The 27,095-nt window shown below is 38.7% G+C and overlaps 1 protein-coding gene across 6 annotated transcripts in view; it reads left to right on the top strand.

Moving 5' to 3' along the window:
- The window catches only part of LOC143019507 (brefeldin A-inhibited guanine nucleotide-exchange protein 3), a 659,822-nt gene that overhangs the window by 242,763 nt on the left and 389,964 nt on the right, over positions 1–27,095 (top strand). For all 6 annotated transcript variants that reach the window (XM_076175183.1, XM_076175181.1, XM_076175182.1 and 3 more), the window contains exons 15-16: positions 4,789–4,943; positions 5,609–5,771. In XM_076175183.1, the coding sequence (XP_076031298.1) occupies positions 4,789–4,943; positions 5,609–5,771 (318 nt within the window). The remainder of the gene's footprint in view (positions 1–4,788; positions 4,944–5,608; positions 5,772–27,095) is intronic.

The following is a 27,095-nucleotide window of genomic DNA, read 5'->3' as shown; positions in this document are numbered from 1 at the left end:
AGATGTCTATTACTCTGTGAGGAAAGCTATTCTTTTTCAGATCTCTTCTATAGCTGTCTTTCTTGATTTTCTTTCCGTGTCTTGTATTTCTTTCATCCTATTTTATTAGATCCTCTCTATCAATAATTTCTATGCCTTTCATGATTCTGTAAATAGTTATCAAATCTCCTCTCTCTTCTTTGCTCTAGTGTCTGTAGCTGAAGTTTTGCTAGTCTCTCTTCATATGATAGTTTTGAGAGTGTTGGTGCCAATTTTGTAATTGCTCTTTGTATTCTTTCAAGTTTTGTTATACATTTTTTGTATTTGGTGACCACATCGTTGCTGCATATTCCAATCTTGGTCTTATCAAAGTGATTAATATTTTCTTCACCATTTCTTCATCCAGGTATGTAAATGCCACTTTGATTGTTCTTATTAAATTATAAGTTTCGTGTGTGTATGTGTGTGTGTATAAATAAATAAGTGGCAATTTTGTTTATATACATTTTCTACAAATAATTGTTTTGGAGAATACAAAGAAAAAACTGAATAACTACAACACGGCTGTCGTTTTTAACTCCATGTATATGCATATATATTATATATACTTATTATATATATATATATATATGTGTGTGTGTATTTACCTAGTTGTATTTTACGGGAAGGGGAGCTATGCTCGTGGTCTCCCGTTTTCGTATCTCATTTTATCTAAACTATTTTTAAATTCATGTATTGTTTTTGCACACACCACTTTCTCATCTAACTTGTTCCAACTGTCAATTACTCTGTGAGGAAAGCTGTTCCTTTTCAGGTCTCTTCTATAGCTGTCTTTTTTTATTTTCTTTCTATGTCCTCTTGTATTTCTTTCATCCCATTTTATCAGATTTTCTCTATCAGTAATTTCTATGCCTTTCATGATTCTGTAAATAGCTATCAAATCTCCTCTCTTCTTTGCTCTAGGGTCTGTAGTTCAAGTTTTGCTAGTCTCTCTTCATATGATACTTTTGAGAGTGTTGGTGCCAATTTTGTAATTGCTCTTTGTATTCTTTCAAGTTTTTTTATACATTTTTTTGCACTTGGTGACCATATCGTTGCTGCATATTCCAATCTTGGTCTTATCAGAGTGATTAGAATTTTCCTCACCATTTCTTCATCCTGGTATGTAAATGCAACTTTGTTCTTATTAAATTATAGGTTTCTCCAAAAATCTTGTTTATATGTTTCTCAGGTGACATATTATTCATAACAATGACTCCCAGGTTCTTTTCATTTTCTACTTTTTTTATTCCTTCTTCTCCCAATTTATATGATCGTGTTATTCTGTTTTTGCTTTTTCCAAATTCCATTATACTACACCTTTTTGTATTGAACTCCATCACCCACTTCCTACTCCATTCCTGTACTTTATTTAGATCTCTCTGTAGTGATTCACAATCTTCTTCCGTGTTCACTTTTTTTCAATAGTTTTGCACCATCTGCAAAGAAGCTCATATAGCTTTCAATTCCTTCATCCATATCATTAATATATATAGCAAACATTATTGGGGCCAGAACTGTTCCTTGTGGAACACCGCTTATTGCTTCATCCCATTTTGAGTGTTGGTCTCTTATCACTACTCTCATTTTTCTTTCTTGCAAAAAGTCTTCCATCCAATTTAGCAGTTTGCCCTGTATTCCTCCACGAGCATAGCTCCCCTTCCCGTAAAATACAACTAGGTAAATACACACACACATATATATATATATATATATATATATATATATATATATATATAATAAGTATATATAATATATATGCATATACATGGAGTTAAAAACGACAGCCGTGTTGTAGTTATTCAGTTTTTTCTTTGTATTCTCCAAAACAATTATTTGTAGAAAATGTATATAAACAAAATTGCCACTTATTTATTTATACACACACACACGAAACTTATAATTTAATAAGAACAATCAAAGTGGCATTTACATACCTGGATGAAGAAATGGTGAAGAAAATATTAATCACTTTGATAAGACCAAGATTGGAATATGCAGCAACGATGTGGTCACCAAATACAAAAAATGTATAACAAAACTTGAAAGAATACAAAGAGCAATTACAAAATTGGCACCAACACTCTCAAAACTATCATATGAAGAGAGACTAGCAAAACTTCAGCTACAGACACTAGAGCAAAGAAGAGAGAGGAGATTTGATAACTATTTACAGAATCATGAAAGGCATAGAAATTATTGATAGAGAGGATCTAATAAAATAGGATGAAAGAAATACAAGACACGGAAAGAAAATCAAGAAAGACAGCTATAGAAGAGATCTGAAAAAGAATAGCTTTCCTCACAGAGTAATAGACATCTCTCTGTAGTGATTCACAATCTTCTTCCGTGTTCACTTTTTTTCAATAGTTTTGCATCATCTGCAAAGAAGCTCATATAGCTTTCAATTCCTTCATCCATATCATTAATATATATAGCAAACATTATTGGGGCCAGAACTGTTCCTTGTGGAACACCACTTATTACTTCATCCCATTTTGAGTGTTGGTCTCTTATCACTACTCTCATTTTTCTTTCTTGCAAAAAGTCTTCCATCCAATTTAGCAGTTTGCCCTGTATTCCTCCTTCAGTTTCTAATTTCTTAAGCAACTTCTTATGTGGTGCTTTCTCAAAAGCTTTTTTTAGGTCTAGAAATGCACAATCAGCCCATCCATCTCTTTCTTGTATTATATCTATTAGCCTTCAATAGAAACATATTAAATTGATGACGCATGATCGTCCTTGTCTGAATCCAAATTGCCTTGGATTGAGCACATTGTTTTTTTTCTAGATATTTTACCCATCTATTTTTGACAATTCTTTCACAAATTTTTGCTATTGTACTTGTTAGAGAGACTGGCCTATAGTTGTTAGGGTCTTCTTTATTTCCCCCTTTATATATAGGTACTATATTTGCTTTTTTCCAATCTTCTGGAACTTTACCTTCTTTCAAGGAACTGTTTATTATGCTATGTATTATGTCTGCCAGTTCATTCCTGCATTCTTTCAAAATCCAGTTTGCTATTTCATCTGGTCCATGCGATTTTCTGACATCAAGATTACTCAAGTGTGTCAATATTTCATTCTTTGTTACTTCTATTTCTTTTATAGGGGGACTTTCTCTTTCCATTCGATTTCTTCAGGTTGTATGTTCTCCCTTGTAAACACTGATTTAAAATGTTTGTTCATAATTTCCGCCATTTCAATTTCCTCTGTGTATTCAACTCCTCCTTGTCTTAATTTCTCCAAATCTTGTTTGTTTTTCAGTTTACAAATCTGTAGAATAGTTTTGGTTGATCTTTACATTTTTCTATGACATCTTTTTCATATTTTCTCTTTTCCTCTCTCTTCTCTTTTGTACTAGTTCTCATCTAGTACAAAAATCCCAAAACTTCCTCTCTGATCATGACAAACAATTCGTCTAGGCGATCAGACTTCACATCTAGAACTAATGTAGTGTACCAGTATTGTTGTTCTCCATGGGATTGTAAGCCTCTCATATGTACATAGGTTTTACTAGATGTAAAGTCAGCCGTCGTCTATCTTTACATCTACAAGAGGGAGCAATCAAAGAGCATCATAAGAAGTTCCACAATGCTGTACTCAGAAGGGATGAATTGATCAATAACACTAGAATTATTGGATTGAGTGATGACCCTTGGAGACTACAATTACTTGAAGCCTTTCACATTAGAGACAAAGCTTCAGTCATTAACATCCAGAGCAATTTAATCTCTACTATCCCATTATATAGAAACAAAAATCCCCCCCTCACTCCCTTCACCTCCACCTCCTCTCTCACCCTTGGTGACCACACCCACCTAACCCTCCCCCCACCCCCCAACCCCCTTACCCCATGACCTCTGAGATCCCTTTTGTCTGACCTGATCTTAGGTCTATACAGACGCTCCTCAACTTACGTTTTAGTTACGTTCCGAACGGCCGAATGTAATGTGAAAATGAACGTAAGTTGTTATTGTACGTTCCAGTAATGTATGACCGTTCATACTGTACTATACATCCATAAATTCTATTACCGTATCTTATAAAACACCCCTAAATCATTAATTATAAACATATCATTGTAAAATAATAACATTAATTTCAAATAAATTGAATTCAAGCAACATAAAGTGAGATGGTGGAGGGGGAGGGGGAGGAGGAGGCAATGCACGTTCAGTCTGTTGTTTGTGCCATGTAAACAATGGATGCAGCGTCATGCGTAAGCATCGTATGAACGTCTCGTACTACGGAGAGCGCGCTAAACTCAAAAATTCACTCAATTTTTTTTTTTTACAGTCAGTTCAAACATAAAATCGAAAAAACGTAAAACGAATGAACGTAAGTAGAGGAGCTTCTGTATATACATCGGTCAACAACAACTTGTCACTTTCTTCCCTTTAAATGTAAGCCTTCTTGTCTCCATATTTATTTGCACACAATTGTCATCTTTACTATATATATGTAATTTTTGTCACCATTACTGTAACTATGTAATTTTTGTTATTTCAGTTTATTCTTGAAAATGTCTTCAAGACAAAACGTTGAACACAAGAAAAAATGGAAGAATATAGACTTAGTTTCAATTCACCCGGTTAATGGCAAATCTCTATCAGAAAAATCGAGAATACAAAGAAAAAACTGAATAACTACAACAATGCTGTCATTTTTAACTCCACGTGTATTACTGAGAACCTGCTCCCCTCCCTTACTAATATATATATATATATATATAATTTATTTCTTTATTTCTTTATTTTTTCTCTTTAGGAGTTTTCAGTGAGTCAGAGATGGCAGAAAATTTTCAAATCATTATTAATGCTGATGGTATCTACTTGGCTACTTACACAGCCCTTTCACTCAACCTCAAGCTAATTAAAAATGGCAACTACTGTGACCCCAACCTTCCACTGTGTATGACCCAAGTAAGTTTACAAGTACTCCATATTTGGTTTACATTTGTGTTTCTGCTGAGGCTGAGGCTCAGATTTAGTTTGAATTAACTTGTTTTAACCATTTGATTGTGTGAGGTTTCTCAGCAATATAAAACCAGCTGGCAGTAGCCAGAATAGAATAAATGAACTTTGGCAATGAAAGAGTTGCGCAAAAGCATTAGTGCATTGAAGATACTCATTGATGACACTGAGAAAAGATTATGGTTCATTGATGAATGCTTTCAAGTTAGTCCTCATATAGCCTTCTTGCTAATTGAACTTTCTGTAACATCTTTGGTAATCATGAGTCAGCTATTGTTCAGGAGGTAGGAAAACTTTAACTGTTATACAAGTTTATTCACAGATGGTCTTTGTATGAAATGTCATGTTTTAAATTAAGCATTTAACTGCTTATATTTTGTGGTTAATATCTTCTTGTATGTCTGGCCTGCATATGCACGATTAGCTTTTACTAATGATTGGGTTTTATTAAAAGGTGCTGTAATGGTTTGTAAAGTGCATAGATGTAGCATGTGGAATTAACAGGAAGTATGTCTTGTATTCAAACTAATGCACACAATAGGAAATGAACAATTTCCTTCTCCCGGGGATATATTTCTTGGCTTGAAATGTAGATGGTAGAAATAATATTGCAGGAACAGTTTGTGGCATCTGTTCATGGGAGTGGTGTGTTGGTGTACCTTTCCTCTACCTGGCTAGCTGAGGTCTTCCGCCAAGTGACGAGAGACTCGTTACTTCAGCGGGCTGGCTACAATCCTCACTCACCTCATAATTGTGCTCTCATCAATCTGCTCTCAGGTACTAAAGAATTATGCTTCATTGCATTTCTTCCTAGATGTCTGTGGAGACATTGTAATGCTTGGCTATCCTTTGTTTTACTTGCTGTATTTAATGTAAATAGTGTGATATAAATATTTTATATAATTTTTAGTTGAATAATAGCTACCCTTATGCTTGGCTGAAAACATTTGATTGTTTGAGCCATAAAGTAGGTAGCTTTCCATCGTAGGCTTTATATTTTAGTTATATATTTATAACATTGGCCCTTTCATATAAGGAGGGTGGCCAAGTCAAAGCACACACCCACTTCATACACCTTAAAACCCATTTAAAGTATATTTAAGTTACTAACCATTAAAGGCTTATTAATATGCATGCCTGAATGTTTAGCTTGTATAATGTCATAGTGAAGCACATTTCTATTATGATTTAATTTTTTGTCTTTATTAGTATGGGTGTAGCTGCAAATGCTTATGGAAATTAACTCTAATCAGGCACAAGTTTAGTGTGACATTTTATATTTATTTCTATCTTATGACTTGCTTTTATGTCTTCAGATCTGGAATACGGCATGAAACTACCTCCTGACGAGGGTAATGTTTTATTTGGTGGTGGATAAAATGAGTGCAGAGTGCTTCTCTTATTTTGCTTTGGTTTTATCCATTCTATGCCAGAGATTCTTGGATATGATTGACAAGAGATAAATACAGAGAAGGGGGATTTCCAGTCACCACTATATAATATTCTGCCCAATTTAGTTGCATTTGTCCACATGTAACAAAATTGCATGTGGAGCATGAGAAAAGAAGTGTTGTATTAGAATTGGTAGAGGAGAGATTTAAAGGTCAACTTAGCAGGCTTTGGAATTTTTTTTTTTTTTTTTCATGTATGAAAATATAACTTAGAAGAAGTTAGAACACTAAAATGCACATCTGTAGCATTTTATAGTCTTGATTTTATCCAAATAGATGATCTTAAAATGCCTGATAGCAGACGAACTTTTCAATATTGTAGTTAATTTTCCATTGCTAGAACATACTAATGATGTAACAGCTGCTATTTACATTTTTCAACATGGCCAGCACACAATACAAAAGTGACTTAACATTGAGTGAAGAAGATTTATCGGATTTGGATGCTCTTTCATGTTCCAATGTGGGTACGGTACAAGGATACATGTAACAAAATATACAATAGGCTATGTATATATAGATATACCAAGGCTTTTTCCCCCTTACCAGGGGGGTAGCCAAAAAGGACAAGGCACAAAAACATTCCCACCCATTTCATCCCCGAAAACACTCCACACCCCTCCACCCTCCCTCCCATCTTAGCACCTCATAGGTGACGGGTCATCCCTGCACCCTGTCCACTGCCCTGGGTCAGAAGCAGTGTCGTAGGACACAGCACATCCACAGCAAGGCCGCTTCATCAAATTGGCGACCCCCCCTCTCCGTCCCCCCATATAAAGGAGAGGACGGGGAGAAATCCCTTCGGGCTGCGTCAAAAATTTTTGCTCACACTACCTCACCCCCATTCCCCCGTCCAATCCACCTCATGCATCACAACATTTTCCATATACAACCATTCTCCATTCACCCCTGTCTTCTGTCCTCTCCCGTCCTTCCTCAACCGACATTCCCCTCTTCCCCAAAGCCCCCTTCACCCCATCCATCCATCTCATCCTAGGGCGTCCCCTCATATTCACTCCCTCCACATCTGCCTTCCATACCTACTTTACTAGTCTTTCTTCACTCATTCTTTCCATGTGTCCAAACCATCCTAATACTCTTTCATCCACCCTATCTCCCAGCTCCCTTTCCACCCCTGTTCTCCTCCTCACTTCCTCATTTCTCACTCTATCTAGCCTAGTAACCCCCATCATACTTCTCAGACACTTCATCTCAAACACATTCAAGTTCCTTCTCTCTTCCTCTCTCATGTTCCATGTTTCTGTCCCATACAGTGCTGTTGGCACAATCACTCCTTCATACAGTCTCCTCTTAGCATCCATTCCCAGATTCCTATTCCTCATTACACTTTTTAAACCACCAAGGCATTTACTCGCTTCTCTCAATCTACATTCTACCTCCACCTTCACTCCACCCTTTCCTGCCACATTTGCACCCAAGTATCTAAAACTATCCACTTCCTCCAGTTGCTCTCCCTTAATGCTCACTTCCAGATTACTGCCACTTTCACCCCTTGTACATCTCATCACCTTACTTTTACCCACATTTATCTTCAGCTTTCTTCTATCACACACTCTCCCAAACTCTGTCACCAGCTCCCTTAACCACTTCAGTACGGGACTTAAATCTCGCGGGCAGCAGCCAATGCCAGCCGTATGACGTAACGAAATAATATTCGCATCATAAAATATAGTCGCCGCTTATATCGATCGTTCTCTCTTTCACCCGCGAATTTTGAAAACCACAGAGAATGGGATTCAGGGCGCATTTGGGAGAATGTAAAAACACAGGGGCGACTACAATAAATATAATCAAGACGCCGATATGGCAGCGTCGCGAATCCACTTGCTCCTCATGACGCCTACGTGTGCGGCACCGTATGGAAGGGGTTAATCCCTCCTCCGATCCTGCCACAAGCGCAGTGTCATCTGCAAACAACAGCTGGCTCACCTCCCACTTTTCTCCATTTTCCTTAACCATCTCCAATCCCTGACCCACTACCCTTGCATTCACCTCTCGCACCACCCCATCCATGTATAAGTTGAACAGCCAGGGTGACATAACGCATCCTTGATGAAGTCCCACCTTTACCTCAAACCACTCACTCTCCATTTCTAATCCTGACACAAGCTCTACTACGCTCATAAAAACTCTTGACAGCTCCTAGAAGCTTTCCTCCTATCCCGTATATCTGCATAACCTCCCACAGTGCCTTTCTGTCTACCCTGTAGGCTATGTAAAAATGCATATTTTTATGAATTTACAGCATAATGAATAATCATAAATTGGTAATCTTATTTCTTTTAGGCTGTACAGGTATCTTGCCTATTGTAATTTAGTGGTATGGTGTTGGCAACGACTGGGCAAAAGAAATTGCCTGCTCCTTCCAGTGTATGCCAGAGACCGAATTAGGAAAAAATGACCTGTGTGAGATGAACAGAATTGACTTTAGTTCAGATTCTTGGAATTATATTTAGAGTACTATTTGTCCATTATTTGACTGTGATGAGTGAGGAAAATGGAGGAGAAATAAGGAAGGATGAAGTCAAGGCAGTTGTTAAGATGATGAGAGCAGGTAAGGCACCTGGTCTGGATGGATGCCATGCAGAATGTCTAAAAATTGCTGGAGAGAGGGTAGAGTGCTTTAGGACTGGAGGAGTGCCTGTATAGTTCCACTTTACAAGGGAAAAGGGGACAAGTGTGAGTGTAGTAGTTTCAGAGGGATTAGCTTGTTAAGTGTAGTTGGGAAGGCTTATGGGAGGATCTTGATTGAGAGGATTAAGAGAGGAACAGAGGAAGTGATTGGCGAGGAGCAGTGTGGATTTAGGACAGGTAGAGGTTGTGTAGATCAGATTTTTGTGGTAAGACAGATATGTGAGAAAGCTATAGGAAAATGTAAGGATATTTTTTGGGCTTTTATGGATCTGGAAAAGGCTATCGACAGAGTAGACAGGAAGGCACTGTGGGACGTCTTGCAGATATACGGGATAGGAGGAAAGCTTCTAGGAGCAGTCAAGAGTTTTTACTAGAGTAGTAGAGCATGTGTCAGGATTAGAAATGGAGAGAGTGAGTGGTTCAAGGTAAAGGTACTTCGTCAGGGATGTGTTATGTCGCCATAGCTGTTCAACTTATACATGGATGGGGTGGTGCGAGAAGTAAATGCAAGGGTGGAGAAATGGAGAAAGTGAGTGGTTCAAGGTAAAGGTACTTCGTCAGGTATGTGTTATGTCGCCATAGCTATTCAACTTATATATGGATGGGGTGGTGCAAGAGGTAAATGCAAGGGTGGCAGATCAGGGATTGGAGATGTTTAAAGAAAATGGAGAAAAGTGGGAGGTGAGCCAGCTGTTGTTTGCGGACGACACTGCGCTTGTAGCAGGATCAGTGGAGGGATTGAGGAAGTTGGTGACAGAGTTTGGGAGAGTGTGTGAAAGAAGAAATTTGAAGATAAATGTGGGTAAAAGTAAGGTGATGAGATGTACAAGGGGTGAAAGTGGCAGTAGACTGGAAGTGAGCATTAACCCCTTCCATACGGTGCCGCACACGTAGGCGTCATGGACTTAGATCTCGGTGGCAGCAGCCAATGCCAGCCGTACGACGTGTTGTAATAATAATCGCATCATAAAATATAGTCACCGCTTATGTCGATCGTTCTCTCTTCACCCGTGAATTTTGATAACCATAGAAAATGCGATTACAAAAGAATTAGAAAGAATGTCATTATGGAGGGGCGACTACAATAAATATAATCAAGACGCGGATATGGCAGCCTCGCGAATACACTCGCTCCCCATGACGCCTACGTGTGCGGCCCCGTATGGAAGGGGTTAAGGGAGAGTAACTGGAGGAAGTGGATAGTTTTAGATACTTGGGTGTGAATGTGGCAGGAAAGGGTGGAATGGAGGTGGAGGTAGAATGTAGATTGAGAGAAGCAAGTAAATGCCTTGGTGGATTAAAGAATGTAATGAGGAATAGACATTTGGGAATGGATGCTCAGAGGAGACTATATGAAGGAGTGATTGTGCCAACAGTACTGTATGGGGCAGAAACATGGAACGTAAGAGAGAAAGAGAGAAGGAGTTTGAATGTGTTTGAGATGAGGTGTCTGAGAAGTATGATGGGGGTTACTAGGCTGGTTAGAGTGAGAAATGAGGAGGTGAGGAGAACATGGGTGGTAAGGGAGCTGGGAGATAGGGTGGATGAAAGAGTATTAGGATGGTTTGGACACATGGAAAGAATGAGTGAAGAAAGGTCAGTAAAAGAGGTATGGAAGGCAGATGTGGAGGGAGTGAACATGAGGGGGCGACCTGGGATGAGATGGATGGATGGGGTGAAAGGGGCTTTGGGGAAGAGGGGAATGTCTGTTGAGGAAGGACAAGAGAGGACAGAAGACGGGTGAATGGAGAATGGTTGTATATGGATGATGATGTGATGCATGAGGTGGAATGGGTGGGGGGATGGAGGGTGAGGTAGTATGTGTGAGAAAAATTTGACGCAGCCCGAAGGGATTTCTCCCTGTCTTCTCCTTTTCTGCATGAGGGGACGGAGAGGGGGGTCACCGATTTGATGAATTGGCCTTGCTGTGGATGTGCTGTGTCTTGCCTCTGATCCAGGGCAGTGGACAAGATGCAGGGATGACCCATCATCCAGGAGGTGCCAAGATAAGAGGGAGGGTGGAGTGGAGTGGAGTGTATTAGGGTTGGAATGGGTGGGAATGGTTTTTATGACTCTTCTTTTTTGGCTACCTCCCTTGTAAGAGAGAAAAACCCTTTAGTATATGTATGTATGTACTATTTGTCCTTGGTATATGAAAAGAGTTCACTGTGTTGGATGATTAAACCTTGAACTTTGTTTCTGGATCATGTCAGACTTCTCTTGTTTTTCATACTTGGAACAGACTAGTTCAGGAACTTTCATAATGGACTGAAGTTTGGCATCTCTTGCAAGTTTGTATGATGGATATTCAGAATGCAACCTCAGCAATTCACCATGTAAAATCTGTACATATTCTGTAAATACAAAATGGAGATTTATGGTTTGTACATTTTATTGTTTAGTTTGTCATGTCAAAACAATACAAGATTTTTAGGCAGGGCAGTGGACAAGGTGCAGGGATGACCCATCATCCAGGAGGTGCCAAGATAAGAGGGAGGGTATGTGGAGGGGAGTGGAGTGTATTTAGGGATGGAATGGGTGGGAATGGTTTTTATGCCTTTTTCTTTTTGTCCACCTCCCTGGTAAGGGAGAAAAAGCCTTGGTATATGTATGTATTAATTTTGGATTTATCATATTGCTCCAGTAGGAAGTCCAATGCAGTTTCACAGTTTGGATGCAATTTGTAGCACAATAATGCTTTGTACACTCACCATATGTTAGATCAACCTTCTTCGCCACTTCAACACCTGCTTTGGCTTTGGGATAAGATATGCCCATTGCGCCTATCCATTTTTTTTTTCCCAGTTTTCTGCTTTTTACATGAACTTTCATTGAAATGAAGGGCAGCAAGTAGTAGTATGAAAGTGCAAAATTAATAATGATAATTTTCAATCACCATGCATGGATTTTACCATTCTCAATATGAATTCAGCCCCCTTGTGCCTGAATTACTGTAGTGAGATCCCTGTCTGTGGTATTGGCTGCATGTTATCATGGGATTAAAACCTGGTAAGTAGCATACAGCTGATACTCTAGGGTCTCTATGGGGCACTCCTATGGACCAGAGCCACACATCATTTTGTCTGTGGTAGAGGAAATCTCTGTTCATAGAGAAATGGTGATACTTTATTATACTGTGACTGTTCCTCCGCTATGTTGTCCCCCCCAATCTAGTTACTGTCTTGTACCATTTCTCTGAATATCGTTTCCTTTTTTCACCTAACCCTGTGATGGGGAAAAAGAATACTGCCACCAAATATTTCCACTTGAATCATATGAGGTGATAAAAACAGGATGGGGATAGGTCTAGGCATCCTTCTCCCTGTAGCCCCAAAAAGGATATTCCTAAAAAAAAGTAAAGGCATAAGAGTGTTTGGGAGGAGTTTTCCAACCAGTACCCTAAGGTTTGGGTCTTTTAAAGTGCATGGATGTGGTACAGATGAGAGTAAAAGGGAAGAAATAGGCAGTATGTGAGAAGAAAGATGGATGTGTTGGCATTAAGTGACACTAAGTTGTGAGGGAGGGGTGAGTTTGAGTGTGGGAGTGTGATTATTAGGGTCTCAGAAGTGTAGAGAGGACAAGGGGGAGAAGGGGTGGTTATATTAGTAATTGAAGAGATAGGTAAGCATGTAGTGGAGTGGAAGAAGGTTTCTTTAACCCATTAAACTCCGATGACAAGATTCTTGTCATTTGGTCAAATAAAAAAAAAAAATATAAAAAAATCATAAAACACCAAAATGTTTGATCAAACACCAGAAAAATATGACGTTAGTCCTCGCTTCGCTCGCGTCATATTTTTCTGGTGTTTGATCAAACATTTTGGTGTTTTATGATTTTTTGTTTTATTTGACCAAATGACAAGAATCTTGTCATATGAGTTTAATGGGTTAAGGTTAATATGGATGAAGGAGAAACTGGGAAGAGAGATGTATTTGCACACACTCTTGCCTCATCCAGTTTATTCCAGATATCCACCACTCTGTGTGAGAAGCTATTATTTTTCAGATCTCTTCTATAACTACCCTTTTTTAATTTCTTTTTATGTCTGCTTGTTTTTCTCTTGTCCCACTTTAATAAATCATCTCTATCTAGGACTTCCATTCCTTTCATGATTCTATAAATAGTCAGTAGATCTCCTCTTTCTCTTCTTTGTTCCAGAGTTGGTAGTTCCAATTTGGACAATCTTTGTTCATATGTCAATTTGGAGAGTTGGTGCCATCTTTGTTGTTGCTCTTTGTATTCTTTCTAATTTCTTTATATTATACTACATTTCTTGATGTTAAAGTTCACTTCCTATTTTTTACTCCATTTCCAGACTTTATCTAAGTCTTTCTGTAGTGATTCATAATCTTCCTCTGTACTTAATTTCTTTAATATTTTACATCATCTGCAAAGAAGTTCATATAACATTCCACACTGTCATCCATGTCATTTATATATATGGCAAACATGATCAGAGCCAATAGTAAACCTTGTGGGACTCCACTTATCATTACTTCCCAAGTCGAGTATTTGTCTCTATGTACTACCCTCTGACTTTTTTATTGATATGCTTGTCTGGTGCCATGTCTTTGCTGATGATTACTCCTAGGTCCCTTTCATCTCACTCTTTTGACTTCCTCTGCACCAATTTTGTATTTCCTCGATATTCTATTTTTACTTTTTCCAAACTCCATTATACTACATTTCTTGATGTTAAAGTTCACTTCCTACTTTTGACTCCATTTCCAGACTTTATCTAAGTCTTTCTGTAGTGATTCATAATCTTCCTCTGTACTTACTTTCTTTAATATTTTACATCTGCAAAGAAGTTCGTATAACATTCCACACTGTCATCCATGTCATCTATATATATGGCAAACATGATCAGAGCCAATAGTAAACCTTGTGGGACTCCACTTATCATTACTTCCCAAGTCGAGTATTTCTCTCTATGTACTACCCTCATTTTTCTCCTAGTCAAGAAATCTTCTATCCATTCCAATAATTTTCCTTGAATACCACCTATTGATTCCATTTTTCTTAATAGCTTTGTGTGGTACTTTATTGAATGTTTTTTTGTAGATCTAGAAAAGCACAATTCGCCCATCCATCCCTTTCTTGCATTATTTCTATTAGTCTCGAGTAGAAGCACATCAAGTTGGTGGTGCATGATCTTCCTTGTCTAAATCCAAATTGTGTTGGATTCAATATATATATTTTTTCTTCCAGATATTTAACCCATCTACTTTTGATAACTTTTTCACATATTTTTGTCTTTGTGCTTGTAAGGGAGACTGGTCTGTAGTTAGTTGGATTTTCCTTGTCCCCTCCTTTATATATTGGTACAGTATTTGCATTTTTCCAATCCTGTGGTACCTTTCCTTCTTTGAGTGAGTAATCAGTTATTTTGTATATTTTGTCCATCAGTTCATCTATGCATTCTTTTTATATCCAATTTGCAATTTCATCCAGACCGTGTGATTTTCTGACATCAAGGTTTTTTTTATTTGGTCTCTAATTTCCTTCTATGTCACTGTTATTTCTCTCATTAGGGGGTATCTTCCTCTATTTCCTCCCAATTTTGTGTACTTGCAATTATGAATACATATTTAAAATGTTCATAATTTCATCCATTTCTACATCTTCTGTACATTCATTATTCCCTTGGCACAGTTTTACTACTTCTTGCTTGTCTTTTAGTTTACCATTCACATACCTGTAAAATAGTTTAGGTGGTCCTTGCATTTTTTTTTTCTTCTTTTCATAGTTTCTTTTTTCATCCCTGCATATTTTTACATATTCATTTCTTAATTTGACATATGCCACTTATTTTTTTCCATCTTTTTCAAGCTTTCTCTCTTATACCTTTAGCCTCACTACATTTTTTGTTGTACCAGCACCTAATGTACACCCTTTCTTGCTTCTGTTTTGGTACATATTTGTTTATTCCCTCACTGTAAATCTCTTTTGATATGTTCCATTTCCCTTCCATCTTTGTTTCTTCATTTAAGAATTTTTCCCAATTTGTATTTTGAAATTTGCATTTATTCCTGTCTGGGGTTTTGACTGCAAGTTATTGTGGCAAAGTAGCATGCACTTGTTACTTTAGGGTCTATATGGGGTGCCCCTACAGACCAGAGCCACACATTTTGTCTGTGATAGAGGAGGACTCTGTTCGCAGAGAAATGATGACACTTTTATTATACTGCAACTGTCCCTCTGTTATGCTGTCCCCCAACCCCTTGTTACTATCCTGTACCATTTCTCTGAATATTCATTTCCTTTTTTTTCGTCTACCCTGTGGTGGGGAATAGAATGAGTATTCTCATTTGAATCATAAGAGGTGAGAAAAATGGGATGGAGATTAGGACTAGGCATCCTACTCCCTGTAGCCCCACAGGGGACATTCCTAAAAAAGTAAAGGCATAAGAGGGTCCAGGAGTTTTCCAACCAGTACCCTAAGGTTTGGGTCTTTTAATATGTGTGGATGTAGTACAGATGAGAGTAAAAGGGAAGAGATAGGTAGTATGTTTGTGAGAAGAAAGATGGATGTGTTGGCTTTGAGTGAAACTAAGTTGAGAGGGGGGGGTGAGTGTGAGTTTGGGGGTGTAGTTGGGAGGTTCTAAGGAGTGAAGAGAGGTCGAGGGAGAGAAAGGGTGGCTATACTAGGTAAATGTGTAGTGGAGTGGAAGGAGGTTTCTTCAAGGTTAATGTGGATAAAGGTGAAACTGGGAAAGGAGATGTGGGTTTTTGTAAGTGTATATGGGCCTGGTAGTGAGAAGAGTGTAGAAGAAAGGGAGGCTTTTTGGATAGATTTAAATGAGTGTATAGAGGGATTAGGGAGAAACATCATTGTAGTTGTATTGGGAGACCTTAATGCTAGGGTATGAAATGAACCAATAAATGGAATGGTTGGGAAATGTGGAGTTCCAGAAAAAAATCATAGTATAGAGTTGATGGTGGAGATGTGTCTAGAGAGTTGATAATAGCAAATACAGTGTTTAGGAAGAAAGTAAATCATTAGTACACATGAGAGAGGGTGGTGGATGGAAGGGTGGTAGAGCGTTAATGGACTATGTAGTGGTAAATAGGAGTATAATAGGAAGAGTTAAGGATGTACATGTTCTAAGGGGAGAGAGTGGGGGAATAGCAGATCATTTTCTGGTGGAAAGTATGTTGAGAGTGAAGGATAGATGGAGGAAGAGGAAAAGGACAAAAGGTAGGGAGATGCTTAGAGTGAACTGCTTAAATGAGAAAGAAGAGGAGAAGGAGTACAAGAAGAAGCTGAGAGATGAGTGGGAGGGAGTGAAGATAGAGTAGAACTAGGAGTGGAGGAAGAATTGGGAAGGTTCAAGGAGGGCATCACAAGGTGTGCAAAGATGGTGTGTGGAACAAGGAGGATGGGAGGAAATAGAAGGAAGGGTAGTGAGTGGTGGAATGAGGAAGCAAAGAAGGTTGTAGAGAAGAAATGAGTTTTCACAGATTGGTTACAAAATAGGACGAGGGAAGCATATAAGAGGTACAAAGAAAAGAGAAGAGAAGTAAAGCATCAGATAAAGGAGGCAAAGAGGAGAGCAGATGTGAAATGGGGTAAGAGTATGACAAAAAAAATTGAAAGTAATAAAAAGATGTTTTGGAAAGAAATTAATAGAGTAAGAGGAGGTGAATCAAGTAGAGAAGAAAAGGTAAAAGGTGCTGATGGAGAGATGATGATGGAAGAGAAGGCAGTAAGAGGAAGATGGGCAGAGTATTTTAGGGAGTTGCTAAATGTGAAGGAGGATGGGGAGGTAAAGGTAGTTGCAGTGGAAAATACTAAGAAAATGACCATGATGAGTGAGGAAAATAGAGGAAAAATATGGAAGGAGGAAGTGAAGGCAGTTGTTAAGATGATGAGGGCAGGTAAGGCACCTGGTCTGGATGGATGTCATACAGAATGTCTGAAGAAAGGTACAGTTATGGTGGACTGGCTAGTGAGGTTATTTAATGTTTGTTTAAGAGAGGGTAGAGTGGCAGAGGACTGTATAGTTCCACTTGAATATGAATAACAATAAATAAAGCAAATAAATGCATAGGTGTAGTTAATAAACAGATAAATAGTAAATAATAGTAAATTGACAGAACTAATAATAAATATAAATCAAGCAAATAATAAACTAACAAACAAATAATACAAAATAAATGACAGTCATTACAGGATCTTGCTTGAGTATTTATCTAAATGAATCTTAAAGCTTCGAACTGAACTACATTGCACTGCCTCTGCAGGAAGTTTGTTCCATTCATTTTCTATATGGTTGGCCAAGTTGTTTCCACCAACTTCCAAATTAAATCTATTTCCTGACAGTTTGAGACCATTATTTCTTGTCGGATTCTCACTCAGTGTGAAAATGTTGTCATTTTTTATGTCAATTCCCTTTAGAATCTTAAAACCTGTATCAAGTCACCTCTGAGTCTACATTTTTTTAGGAAAAACAGATTCATATGTTTTAGTTGATTTTCATATGATTTATTTTTGATATTTGGAATCAGTTTTGTGGCTTCCTGTTGTGTTTTTTCCAATCTGTTAACCCCTTCCATACGGTGCCGCACACATAGGCGTCATGGACTTAGATCTCGGTGGCAGCAGCCAATGCCAGCCGTACGACGTGTCGTAATAATACTCGCATCATAAAATATAGTCACCGCTTATATCGATCGTTCTCTCTTCACCCGTGAATTTTGATAACCATAGAAAATGCGATTACAAAAGAATTAGAAAGAATGTCATTATGGAGGGGCGACTACAATAAATATAATCAAGACGCCGATATGGCAGCCTCGCGAATACACTCGCTCCCCATGACGCCTACGTGTGCGGCACCGTATGGAAGGGGTTAATGTCTTTAATGAGATTCGGTGACAGCATATTCCAAATGTGGATGAACTAACAATTTATATAGCTTGTTAATGAGAGATGAACTTTTGAAATCAAAAGATCACACAATCAGTCCTAGAATCTTGTTTGCTTTCTCAGAGGCTGAAATACACTGCTTAGATAATTTGAGATCGTTACTGATAATTACGCCGAGATCCTTTTCACTACCCACTTTTGTTAATGAATTTCCAAATAACTTGTATAAATGTACTTGTTATTTTTACTTATGTGAACCTTGCATTAACTTGTGTTAAATCTTATTAACCACTTTTCAGACCATTGCTGTAATTTATCTGAATCTTCTTGAATATCTAATTGATTTAAGTGATCATTTGCCATTCCACACATTTTTGTATCATCAGCAAATTTGGAGACAATATATTTTAGTCCATGGTCTATATCATTTATACTATGAATAGAAGTGGCCCAGGAATGGAACCCTGAGGAACTCCACTTGTAACATTTTTCCATCTAGAAGTTTTTCCATTTAAAACAACTATATTTTCGATCATTCAACCAATTTCTAGTCCAACTTAATAGGCTACCACTTAGTCTGTGCGATGCTAATTTAGTAAGTAGTCTTTCATGGGGGACGGTATCAAAAGCTTGTGCAAAGTCTAGATATATTAAATCTATATTGTTTCTTTTATAACTGTGTTGTAGATGTTTTGGAAGGAAATTAAAAGAGAAAGAGGAGGTGAACCAAGTAGAGAAGAAAAGGTAAAAGGTGCAGATGGAGAGATGATAATAGAAGAGAAGGCAGTGAGAGGAAGGTGGGCAGAGTATTTTAGGGAGTTGCTAAATGTGAAGGAGGATAGGGAGGGAAAGGTAGTTGCAGTGGGAAGGGCTAAGAAAATGAGAGTGATGAGTGAGGAAAATGGAGGAGAAATAGGGAAGGAGGAAGTGAAAGCAGCTGTTAAGATGATGAGAGCAGGTAAGGCACCTGGTCTGGGTGGATGCCATGCAGAATGTCTGAAGAAAGGAGGTACATTTATGGTGGACTGGCTGATGAGGTTATTTAATGTTTGTTTAAGAGAGGGTAAATGCCAGAGGACTGGAGGAGTGCCTGTATAGTTCCACTTTACAAGGGAAAGGGGGACAAGTGTGAGTGTAGTAGTTTCAAAGGGATCAGCTTGTTGAGTGTAGTTGGGAAGGCTTATGGGAGGGTCTTGATTGAGAGGATCAGGAGAGGAACAGAGGGAATAATTGGTGAGGAACAGTGTGGGTTTAGAACAGGTAGGGGTTGTGTAGATCAGATTTTTGTGGTAAGACAGATATGTGAGAAAGCTATAGGAAAAGGTAAGGATGTTTTTGGGGTTTTTATGGATCTGGAAAAAGCTTATGACAAGGTAGACAGGAAGGCACTGTGGGAGGTACTGTAGATATATGGGATAGGAGGAAAGCTGTTAAGAGCAGTCAAGAGTTTTTATGAGAGTAGTAGAGCTTGCGTTAGGATTAGAAATAGAGAGAGTGAATGGTTTGAGGTGAAGGTGGTATTTCGTCAGGGATGTGTTATGTCGCCCTGGCTGTTCATTCTTTACATGGATGGGGTGGTGCGAGAGATGAATGCAAGGGTAGTGGATCAGGGGTTGGAGATGATTAAAGAAAATGGAGAAAAGTGGTAGATGAGCCAGCTGTTGTTTGCTGATGACAATGCACTTGTAGCAGGATCAGAGGAGGGATTTGAGGAAGTTAGTGACAGAGTTTGAGAAGGTGTGTGAAAGAAGGAAGCTGAAGATAAATGTGGGCAAAAGGTGATGAGATGTACAAGGGGAGAGAGTGACAGCAGGCTGGAAGTGAGCATTAAGGGTGAAAGACTGGAGGAAGTGAATAGTTTTAGATACTTGGGTCCAAATGTGGCAGGGAAGGAAGGAGTGGAGGTGGAGGTAGAATGTAGATTGAGAGAAGCAAGTAAATGCCTTGGTGGATTAAAAAGTGTAATGAGAAATAGACATCTGGGAATGGATGCTAAGAGAAGGTTATATGAAGGAGTGATTGTGCCTACAGGATTGTATGGGGCAGAAACATGGAACATGAGAGAGAAAGAGAGGAGTTTGAATGTGTTTGAGATGAAATGTGTGAGAAGCATGATAGGAGTTACTAGGCTAGATGGAGTGTGAAATGAGGTGAGGAGGAGAACAGGGGTGGAAAGGGAACTGAAAGATAGGGTTGATGAAAGAATATTAAGATGGTTTGGACACATGGAAAGAATGAGTGAAGAAAGATTAGTAAAAGAAGTGTGGAAGGCAGAGGTGGAAGGAGTGAATAATATGAGGGGGCGTCCTAGGATGAGGTGGATGTATGGGGTGAAAGGGGCATTATGAAAGAGAAGAATGTCTGTGGAGGAAGGACAGGAGAAGACAGAAGATAGGGATGAATGGAGAGGGGTTGTGTATAGATGATGCTGTGATGCATGAGGGGGAGTGGGTGGGGATGGGGGGTGAGGAAGTATGTATTAGAAAAAGTTTGACGCAGTCCGAAGGGATTTCTCCCCGTCTTCTTTTCTGCATGGGGGGATGGAGAGGGAGGGGCGCCGAATTTATGAAGCGGCCTTACTGTGGATGTGCTGTGCCTTGCAGCACTGCCTCTGACCCGGGGGAGTGAACAGGATGCAGGGATGACCTGTCATACAGGAGGTGGCAAGATAAGAAGGAGGGAGGAGGATGGAGGGGAGGGGAATATATAGGAAATAGAATGGGTGGGAGTGGTTTCTATGCCTTTTTCTTTTTGGCTACCCCCCATGTAGGGGGAAAAAGCCTTTGGTATATGTATGTATGTAGTCATGCAAGAACATTTCTGTTGAAATCCATGCTGGCTATCATTTATCGAACAGTTATTTGCTAAATGATGTTCGATAGCATCTCTGATGATAGTTTCCATCATTTTTCCTATGATTGAAGTCAAGCTTTCAGGCCTGTAGTTATTTGGTTTCTTTTTATCACCTTTTTTGAATATGGGACTAATGTTGGCTAGCTTCCATTCTCTTGGGACATCTCCGGATATGATGGATTTCTTGAAGATAATTTCTAATGGAACAACAATCTCATTTTTCATTTCCTTTAAGATTCTTGGATGCCAACCATCAGGCCCTGGTGTTTTATTAATTTTGAGTTTCTCTATACACATTTTAATTTTTTCTTTTGTTATATTTACCGTAGTAAGTTTACCCTAGACTTTTCACAGGTTTCAGTTTGGAGTTCACTTTGAGATGTTTCGTTTATGAATACTGAGCTAAAATAAGTGTTTAAAATGTCACACATTCCTTCATTTGAATATTCAAGTTGACCATCAGCAGATAATAGTTGGCCAATGTGATTCCTAACAACCTTTTTATCTCTAATGTAACTATAGAATTCTTTGGGATTCTCTTTGGATTTATCAGCGATATTCATTTGTATTGTTTTAATTTTTTTATTGCCTTTTTTAAATCTCTCTGTATTATTACATAACTTTGATAGACAGTAAGTGAACCTGAGCACTTGTATTGCTTATAAGCCTGTCTTTTTAGCAATACTTTTTTCAGTTTCTTTGTCGAGCCATTTTAGGCGAACCTGTTTTGGGGGGCTTCTGTCCTTGATGTAAGTATGAATCATCTTAGTAAGCGTATTTTGAAATGCGTTACTACACTTTGTGTTATGATTTACAAGAAATGCCAGGTTCACACTGTCAAAGACCTAAATTTTATTACATTGAACAGGGGAGAGGACAAAAATTGGATAAAATCTTAGTGTGAACTGGGCTTATTACCTTTCAGCCATTCCCTATTGTCAATGGGCTTGTGCAGAGATGTTGGATATATTTCACTATGGCCTTCATGCTTGTTGACAAGGCCAGGGTCCCAAGAGTACTTTTTTTTTTTTCTGAAATGTTTCGAACAGTTTTGCTTTCAATCCAGGCTTCCATGACTCATGCCATATGCACTGAATGATCCAGTCCTTTTTGCAAACAGGATCTTTTAGAAAAGAATGAAAATTAAATCCATCTGCAGGAGAAAGTTTCAATGAATCACTGTTGTAATTGGCGGTGACACAATAAACCATTTTGGAACTAAATACTTGATAAAATCTTGCTAACACATGAAATATGACAAATCACTGATCAAGTTGACAGCTCAACATGACATTTTATAGCGCACACATATGCCATGCATCAGAATTAAACAGCGAGGTTGACGTCACAGCTGATAGAGCCTTATGAGAACAGCGGTGAAGGAAAAGTTCGTCTGCTACTGATATTTTGATAGTCCTTTTTATCACATTGTGTAATAATTAGGATTTGTTTTTGCATTATTTTATAAAAAAAAAAGTGACTAAGCCATACATCTAACAGATATTCACCACCTCTTTGAAAACCTTCTCAGTTGAACTTTAAGAACGGAAATGGGAGATTCCTTGTCCCCACTCCACAATTTTCTGCCCAGTTTAGTTGCATTTGTACACATGGAACTAAATTGCATGTGGAACATGAGAAAAGAGGTGTTGTATTAGGAGTAGTATAGGAGAGATTTAAGGACAGAAATGAGGGATTGTAAAAGTTAAAAAATGGTTCAGTATTCCTGTGTGAGTCGAGATTTTTCTCTGAACAAGAAAGAATGGTGCATGACTGGTCCAGAAAGGTACCACATCAAGGTTTGATTATAAAACCTGGCAAGGGTTTGCATGAGCTTAGGGATGGTAGAGAGGTGCATCTTCCTCTCTTGCTGTAGTTAACAGCTGATTGAATGAAAAATAGAAAAGTAACCTAGTATGAGGTATGGATTGCTTAAGTTAAAGCAATCATTACTTTAGTGATACGTCAATGGACCAGAGTCTCACAACATTATGTTATGGATACTAATCTCCCTCCTCACAATGGGACTGGAGAATTGAAGACCAAGGGGATAAGGAAAATTATACTGATACATAACTATGTATGAATATATCAATTAATGAAGATGTCTTCAGTCTCTCTTGTAGAAGATCCATTGCCCCAAAATATTTGGCAACAGTACCTGAGTTAACCTACAGATCTCTCACAGAAGAAATATTGTAGTACTGGCTGGTATGAATGTTGGGGAATGTAGAGTTGTGTGTTCCATAATGTTTGTGTGTTATGCACATGTGGGGCATATGACATCTGGAGCAAGGCTTAGTACTGACACAATTTTATTGCAAGGTGATGGCCCAGTCAGAGTCAGTTTGGTGTGATATTTGTGTAGTGGTGTATTTTTCTTTTTTCTTTATGTGTTTTAAGTTAAAAGTGTTTGTTTTAATATGGAAGTTGTTTGGTCATGTAATGTTTTTGTGATCTGTGTGTACATATTTTTGTGTGTTATGAGGAATTAGATGCAGTTTCTGGTCTGTGTCTTGCAACACTGCTTCTGACCCAGGGCAGTGGACAAGGTGCAGGGATGACCCGTCATCCAGGAGGTGCTAAGATAAGAGGGAGGGTGGAGGGGTGTGGAGTGTATTCAGGGATGGAATGGGTGGGAATGATTTTATACATTTTCCTTTTTGATTACCTCCCTTGTAAGGGGGGAAAAAGCCTTGGTATATGTATGTATGTATGTTCTGGTCTGTATTTAGCTGATTGTAAATACACAGACCAAAGACTGCACCTAATTTCTCATAGTATGCTGAAGTAGTGTTTTTATCTTTCCTCTCACTGTTGTGATATGTAATTTGTTGTGTCTTAAACTCAATTAGTTCAGAGAACTCCACAAAGTCTCTTAGCTAAACCAGTGGCCATGGCCATTTTCCTGGGATTGCTGGCTGCAAGAGAGCGAAGCAGCAGATTGATACTCTGACGTGCACAAATAAAAATGCGTGCATAATTTTTTTTCTAATCATTAACATGTGTTTTTCTATACCAACAGTGTTGGTTTCTGTATGTTGATGGTCACTGGGTGTTGAAACAGATTTTTGTTAGTTTACCTATTTACTGTTTGACAATTTTGCTCAGGTTAACAAAATTGCATGGTGGCACCCAGAAAAGAAATGTACAAGTTGTGAATAGCAGTGAAAAGGTTAATTACGATAGGTTTCACCCTGTTGCTATGCATGTATTTACCTAGTTGTATATTACGGGAAGGTGGAGCTATGCTATTATTTACCTAGTTGTATTGTACAGGAATAGGAGCTATGCTCATGGTGACCTGTTTTTGTATCTTGCAAGATCAAGTTTGTTCTTAAATTCTTGTATTGTGTTTGCACGCACTATATCTTCATCCAATTTGTTCCATATATCTATCACTCTATGTGGGAAGCTGTTCTTTTTCAGGTCCCTTCTGTAGTTATCCTTTTTGAGTTTCATTGCATGTCCTCTTGTTTTTCCTCTGTCCCACATTAATAAGTCCTCTATATCAAGGCATTCTTTTCCTTTCATAATTCTGTAGATGGTTAGTAAGTCCCCTCATTCTCTTCTTTGTTCTAGGGTTAGCTATTCCAATTCCAGTTCGACCAGTCTTTGTTCATATGTCAGGTTTGCTAGTGTTGGGACCAACTTTGTCATTGCTCTTCGTACTCTTTCTAATTTTCTTAAATTCTTTTTTGTACTGGGTGACCATATCAGCACTGCATATTCCAGTTTTGGCCTTATCAGTGTTTGTAATATTTTCTTGATCATTTCCTTATCCAGGTATTTAAAGACCATTTTTATTGATCTCAACAAATTGTGTGTTTCTCTGACTATTTTATTTATATGTTTATCTGGCAACATGTCTTTGGTGATGATTACTCCTAGGTCTCTTTCAGAATTTACTTTCTTTACCTTTTCCATTAATTTTATACTGTCCTGTTATTCTCTTCTTGCTTTTTCCAAATTCAATTATACTGCACTTCTTGATGTTGAATTCTACCTCCCATCTCTTGCTCTACACTGAGACTTTGTTCAGATCCCTCTGCAATGAGGCACATTCTATTTCGGAGTTTATTCTCTTTAATAATTTTGCAATATCCACAAAGCAGTTCATGTAACTTTCAATGCCTTCGTCCATGTCATTTACATATATAGAAAACATTATCGGAGCTAGTATTGACCCCTGTGGGATGCTACTACTCATTTCTCATTTTGAATATTTGTCTCTGAGCACCACTCGCAGTGTCTAGTTTGCTCTTAAATTCGTGTATAGTTTTTGCACACACTATTCTTTTATCCAGTTTATTCCAGATATCCACCACTCTGTGTGGAAAACTTTTTTTTCAGATCTCTTATATAACTATCCTTTTTGAGTTTCTTATCATGTCCTCTTGTATTTCGCTTATCCCAGTTCAGTAAGTCCTCTCTATCAAGGACTTCTATGCCTTTCATTATTCTGTAAATGGTCAGCAGGTCACCTTTTTCTCTATTTTGTTCCAAAGACAGTAATTTCAATTTAGCCAGTCTCTCCCCATATGACAGGTTTGAAAATGTTGGTACAATTTTCGTGGCGGCTCTCTGGATTCGTTCAGCTTTCTCTATAGTCTTTTTGGTACTGGGTGACCATAGTATTGCAGCATACTCTAGGCCTTTTTAGTGTGACTAATATTTTTTTTATAATTTCTTCGTCTAAATAGGTAAAAGCCATCTTTATTGATCTCGGCAAGTTGTAAGGTTCTCTGACAGTTTTGTTTATCTGTTGATCAGGGGATATGTCATTTGAGATAATTACTCCCAGGTCTTTTTTAGATCCCACTTTCTTTACTTTGTTCCAATTTTGTATTGTCCTGATATTCTTTATATATATATATATATATATACATACATACATACATACATATACCAAGGCTTATTCCCCCTTACAAGGGAGGTAGCCGAAAAGGAAAAGGCATAAAGTCATTTCCACCCATTCCGTCCCTGAATACACTCCACACCCGTCCACCCTCCCTCTTATCTTAGCACCTCCTGGATGACGGGTCATCCCTGCACCTTGTCCACTGCCCTGGGCCAGAAGCAGTGTCGCAAGACACAGCACATCCACAGCAAGGCCGCTTCATTAAATCGGCGACCCCCCCTCTCCGTCCCCCCATTGCATAAAAGGAGAAGACGAGGAGAAATCCCTTCGGGCTGTGTCAAATTTTACTCACACATACTACCTCACCCCCCATCCCCCCGCCCATTCCACCTCATGCAATCACAATATCATCCATATACAACCATTCTCCATTCACCCGTCTTCTGTCCTCTCCCGTCCTTCCTCAACAGACATTCCCCTCTTCCCCAAAGCCCCCTTCACCCCCTCCACATCTGCCTTTCATACCTCTTTTACTAGTCTTTCTTCACTCATTCTTTCCATGTGTCCAAACCATCCTAATAGTCTTTCATCAACCCTATCTCCCAGCTCCTTTTCCACCCATGTTCTCCTCCTCACCTCCTCATTTCTCACTCTATCTAGCCTAGTAACCCCCATCATACTTCTCAGACACCTCATCTCAAACACATTCAAACTCCTTCTCTCTTCTTCTCTTATGTTCCATGGTTCTGCCCTATACAGTACTGTTGGCACAATCACTCCTTCATACAGTCTCCTCTTAGCATCCATTCCCAAATGTCTATTCCTCATTACACTCTTTAATCCACCAAGGCATTTACTCGCTTCTCTCAATCTACATTCTACCTCCACCATTACTCCACCTTTTCCTGCCACATTTGCACCCAAGTATCTAAAACTATCCACTTCCTCCAGTCGCTCTCCCTTAATGCTCACTTCCAGTCTACTGCCACTTTCACCCCTTGTACATCTCATCACCTTACTTTTACCCACATTTAGCTTTCTTCTATCACATACTCTCCCAAACTCTGCCACCAACTTCCTCAATCCCTCCTCCGATCCTGCCACAAGCGCAGTGTCGTCCGCAAACAACAGCTGGCTCACCTCCCACTTTTCCCACTTTTCTTTAACCATCTCCAATCCCTGACCCACTACCCTTGCATTTACCTCTCGCACCACCCCATCCATGTATAAGTTGAACAGCCAGGGTGACATAACGCATCCTTGACGAAGTCCCACCTTTACCTTGAACCACTCACTCTCTCCATTTCCAATCCTGACACAAGCTCTACTATCATAAAAACTCTTGACAGCTCCCAGAAGCGTTCCTCCTATCCCATATATCTGCATAACCTCCCACAGTGCCTTTCTGC

Source organism: Oratosquilla oratoria, chromosome 37, assembly GCF_046742065.1.
Source record: "Oratosquilla oratoria isolate Oo_2021 chromosome 37, ASM4674206v1, whole genome shotgun sequence".
In the NCBI taxonomy this organism is placed as follows: domain Eukaryota; kingdom Metazoa; phylum Arthropoda; class Malacostraca; order Stomatopoda; family Squillidae; genus Oratosquilla; species Oratosquilla oratoria.
This window is presented reverse-complemented; position numbering and strand designations above follow the sequence as displayed.